We start from the raw sequence: 4,548 nt of genomic DNA on the forward strand, positions 1-4,548 counted from the left end.
TGTGGAGCAGTCCTATCTATGCAGAGCAGGTGGGGCAGAACAAAATATTTGGTTTACTCAGATTGCATGGATGTCGTTGACACGACGAATATTGCGGAGCTATAGCTATGTCAGCAGGGATCGCCGTCCCCCAGCTTTGGGAAGACTTGTGAATGAACTTTCATTATGAGCAATGAAATTAAGAAGAAAATAATCTTTTAGCCACTCAGTGATTCATGTTTTGCCCTTTGCTCCTTAGTGAAGTCATCTAGCTTCGCCAGCGATGATTCAAGAACGATGGTTATAGCTCCTTTGCATGTCGTGATTTTGCTACCATCAAGTCCGGACACTGTCCTAGGGAAGCCAATCAAATCGTGCGTATCTTAGCTTGTAAACCGTGGAATTTGTTGCTAGTAATCACTTACATGCAATGCACGCTGATATTATGCATTTTATTAGTTGCACAATAATAGTACTTCCTTCGTCCTAAAAAGTTTGTCTTGATGTATCTAGGCACGTTTTAGTGGTAAACACATTCATGTCTAGACAAATCTAAGACAAGCATTTTTGGGACGAAAGTAATATTAGCCAGGACATTAATTTTGTATTAATTAGAGGCATATTGGGTATGTTATTACTTACAGGCTAAATGTGCACTAAATATCCTGAGCCCTCATCATTCAAGCAATCTAAGTAGTTCAATGACATGATTTGATGAACGAGATTAATTGTAATAGTATTGGCGCAATTGTACCGCTAAAAAAGTATTTGCTCAATAATGTGTCTTCTATCCAAATAATGTGGATAAAGTCGGCATGATGTTTTTCTAAAACAAAACAATAATCCATTCCTACTAAAGAACCACATTGATCCACATCTCTTTGATAACGCCAAGCTCGGCGCAACGGTCATTTCCGCAGGCACACTGTGCCCCAGCTCCCCCCAACGTACACTTGGGCTGCCCCACCACCACCACCGCCGCCCCACCCGATTCAAATCTGAGCCGGCCAACATCCGCGCACCACCACCAGAAGCGGCAGCGGCAATTACACTCCTGTCAGCCCCACTCCAGCGCAGCCCCCCACGCCGAACCCGCCGCCCAGATCCGACCGACCCCCATGGGCGCCGAGCCGGACCAGCCCCCCTCCCCGCCCCCGCCGGAGCGGACCGCGTCGCCGGAGCGCGACGCCCTCCGCAGCGACGACCGGGTAAGCAATAGCACCAGCGCATTCCTTTCCTTCGGCCGCGTCGCATCTGGGCCGTGTTCCGGTGCCTGATTTCGCGTTTCTGATTTGGCTCGATTGGTTCCCAGGACTGGAAGGCGGAGATGATGTCGGCGCTGGGGGAGTCGGTCTCCTTCGGCCGGTTCCTCGCCGAGCCGCTCGAGTGGGGCCGGTGGTCGGCGTTCGAGCACAACCGCTACCTCGAGGAGGCCGCGGGGCAGTCCCGCCCCGGATCCGTCGCGCAGAAGAAGGCCTTCTTCGAGGAGCACTACGCCAGGAAGCGGAAGAGCGCCGATGTCGAGGACGAGGAGGGCGACGAGGGGCGCGATGCTGATGCGGACGGTGCGTACGGCGAGGCCTGGTCGGCGGGCTCCTCGTGCATGACGGACGAGCCCGCGGGGGAGGAGACCGGCGGCGTAGATTCGGGTGCTCCGGATGATTGCGGCGCCGTCGCCGATGCCGCTGCGCCGCCGGTGGAAGCGCCTCAGGAGCTGGAGGCCGTTGCGGACGGCGCTGCTCCATCTTGCCGCTTGGATAGCACGGACGAGCAGCGTGGTGTGCAGGTTGCTGAAGCGAGAAAGGGGCTGCAGTTGGATACTGAATGTGCCCTGGCTGCTGTTGATGCCGTTGAGAAGCAACCGTTGCAGGTGACCTCTCAAACGAGAATTTTGTTCATAGTGCGCAGGTCAATGTTATACAAGTAGGAGTACTTAAAATCATGTGAATTATTTGCAGGAGAGTTCGATTGTCAACCAGGGTGTGGCAGATTCTGTGGAGAAGAAGAGGCATCCAATGTCGTCGCTATTTCAGAAGCCTGCAGAATTCAGTTCTCCCCCATCAGGAAAGAAAGTGCCGTCTTCATCAGCCAAAAGGCGGTCCATGCTTCGTCCTGCAAAGGAAAACAGCTCACCATTTCCTGCTACTGACAGTAACAAGCAAGAAGAGACTTCAGTTGCTCAGAAAGGGTCGATACTGGGTACACTGAACTTCAGGAGATGTGAAATAGGCGATCCTGCCTCCAGATCAAGAAATCTTGGCTCCAGGATTGCTTCAAGGATTAGTCAGCTAGAGTCTGCAAGTAGGCTGGTGAAAGATATTCATCCTAAGGTGAACAAACAGAGGCGGACAAGCAAGGTTTGTAATTTCCTGATGCATTGTGTGAATTCAACGTTATGGAGTTTCCAGTCTCACAAAACACAAATAAGTTGGTTTGCTCTATTTCAGGGGTTCTGCAAAGACATTCCAGAAACAGCTTCCATAACAACTCAGCAGCATGAACAAAGGTATCACTCAGATGCCAAAAGTCAGCATAGCAGTTGATTGATATCTGATCATAGCAAAACAGTTTAACCTTACTTAGATGGAACTGAATATTCCAGAAATGAAAATTCAAAGCATATTGCTTTTTGCTCTGATGTTCTGATGTCTGTCTTATTTCTTTCTGAAATATGGTAAATGCGATTAAACATAAAAGCCACCATCTGACTGTCCTCTTGCATCATATCCAGGTCTCCATATGTCAGTGTGACAAGGGTCAAAGAAAAGTTTTTTGGTTCAACTGCGCCACCGATGCATCTGGAAACAAATATAGATAAAGAAAATATGGTAAGCAATAAAGCCTGAATGAGACAGTGGCACATGTTATTTCGAGTTATCCTCATTTGAATTAAATTTCTTTCAAGGAGCATCACAATAAGACAATTTCTATGATTATCTTGTAAGAACTTTACTCTCTAATCAGTATTTGTTTCCAAAAGAAGACCAAAACAAAAAGGATTATAGTACATTATATCAAACCTTATGAGCAATTGTTATGCAGGGAAAAGCGAACGATGAAGCTGGATTGAAAGAAATGCATCAAAGCGTTCGTTTCAAGGCCAGGTCACTGCCAAATTTTTATTGGAGAAGTAAAGAATCAAAGGATTCAAGGCAGGTATAAATTGTGTCAAATTCAAAAAGCATTAACCATCGGTTCCGTGATGCTATTTTATGAATTGTTGTTTGATTTCTTATTTAAAATAAACCTTTTTAAAATACTGTGTTCTTAATGGTAGTTTGTGACAAGCAATTGGTTAGCAGCTCAGTTTGGAGCATAGTTGCTAGACATTCAGGTTGAGGAACTTTGTCACGGGTGGCTAAGAATGTCTCCAAATTCAAAGGAAAAATAACAAATGTCAATTAATTTGATTTGTTCTTTTTAACGTGTGTGTTAGTTTGATGAACTCTGTGGTGGGGGGTTAAGAATATGTCCACGTGTCCAAAGGAAAGAGAGAAAAGTATTTTCATGTCTTTTTGTAATGGTAGTCCGTGGCAACCAACTGGTTTGTAGTTAAGTTTCGAGAATAGTTGGTAGGAACCCAGGTTGAGGAACTTTGTCATGGGTAGTGGGTGGCTAAGAATGTGACCATGTTACTACTAGCTGACTAGCACTACTCCCTTTTGATCCATACTTTTAGCCACGCATGGCTAATGACCATGTTCCTTTACCCTGGTTCTTGCTGGTAACTATGGATGAACATGGGCCATGAACTACACTGGTATGCCTGAAACATTTCTGGATCATTTTGAAATTGTGACAGTGTTTCAATTCATTGAGTTTAAATCTCTAGCCTTAAACAAATGAGATCCAATGGATCAATAAATAATGATTTATATCTAGTTTATGGAAGTTGAAACTACCTAAGTACTGGTTGGTTCAGCACCAGTAATCGAAGTTGTGAATAGCCTGTTCTTTGATCAAAGTTGTGATCTGTGTTTCTGACAAGGGTCTTAATGCAGGGGGCACGAGAGACCCACCAAAATCCGCCGAACAGCGATCATAGACTGAATGATGATGCCAGTGACCCACACGGAATGAGCAGAGGAGCCTCGAAGGACAAACAAATATGTTGCTTCCCACTTATAAGGCGGTAGTAATAATATGCTTGTAGGCCGGCCTGTCAGTAGATAGTAGCTTATTAATTTAATTTGATTATGTTTGTGTAACCACCTATGGCTTCTATCGTAGTTATACTATTATTATTGTTATCCTATATCCTTCTAATGTATAGTCAGATTCCTTTTTGTAATCATGACTAGCATTTTCTTGCTTGGAAAATAAAGCACATGCGTTGAGAAGTATTATTCCGTGGTGTCTACTGGCAATGTTTCAACAAAGGGAATATATTAATATCACGGAGATACCAATTACACCCGGCCTCTGCAACAACGCAATGTTGTAAAGACATTACGGATGCATGCAGCTAAAAGATCCTGCTACAGTGATCAATTCATTGAAGCTGCAGCACGAACCACCACCTAGACAACACTCGAACCTTGAAGTTCCAATTCTCCAAAAGCGACGACT

The 4,548-nt window shown here is 45.3% G+C and overlaps 1 protein-coding gene across 2 annotated transcripts; it reads left to right on the top strand.

Moving 5' to 3' along the window:
- The first annotated feature begins 965 nt into the window (after nt 1-965).
- LOC123043548 (protein WVD2-like 7) lies at nt 966-4,325 on the top strand. 2 transcript variants are annotated; one of them, XM_044466040.1, is made up of 7 exons: nt 966-1,187; nt 1,292-1,849; nt 1,938-2,336; nt 2,427-2,485; nt 2,711-2,807; nt 3,022-3,135; nt 3,981-4,325. In XM_044466040.1, the coding sequence occupies exons 1-7, from the start codon at nt 1,098-1,100 to the stop codon at nt 4,113-4,115; spliced, it is 1,452 nt and encodes a 483-aa protein (XP_044321975.1). In that variant the 5' UTR covers nt 966-1,097; the 3' UTR covers nt 4,116-4,325. The 2 variants fall into 2 exon arrangements, with proteins under 2 accessions (XP_044321975.1, XP_044321977.1); XM_044466042.1 differs by having other exon boundaries at nt 3,022-3,131.
- Nucleotides 4,326-4,548: the final 223 nt, after the last annotated feature.

The sequence above is a fragment of the Triticum aestivum genome, chromosome 2B (assembly GCF_018294505.1).
Source record: "Triticum aestivum cultivar Chinese Spring chromosome 2B, IWGSC CS RefSeq v2.1, whole genome shotgun sequence".
Lineage (NCBI taxonomy): Eukaryota > Viridiplantae > Streptophyta > Magnoliopsida > Poales > Poaceae > Triticum > Triticum aestivum.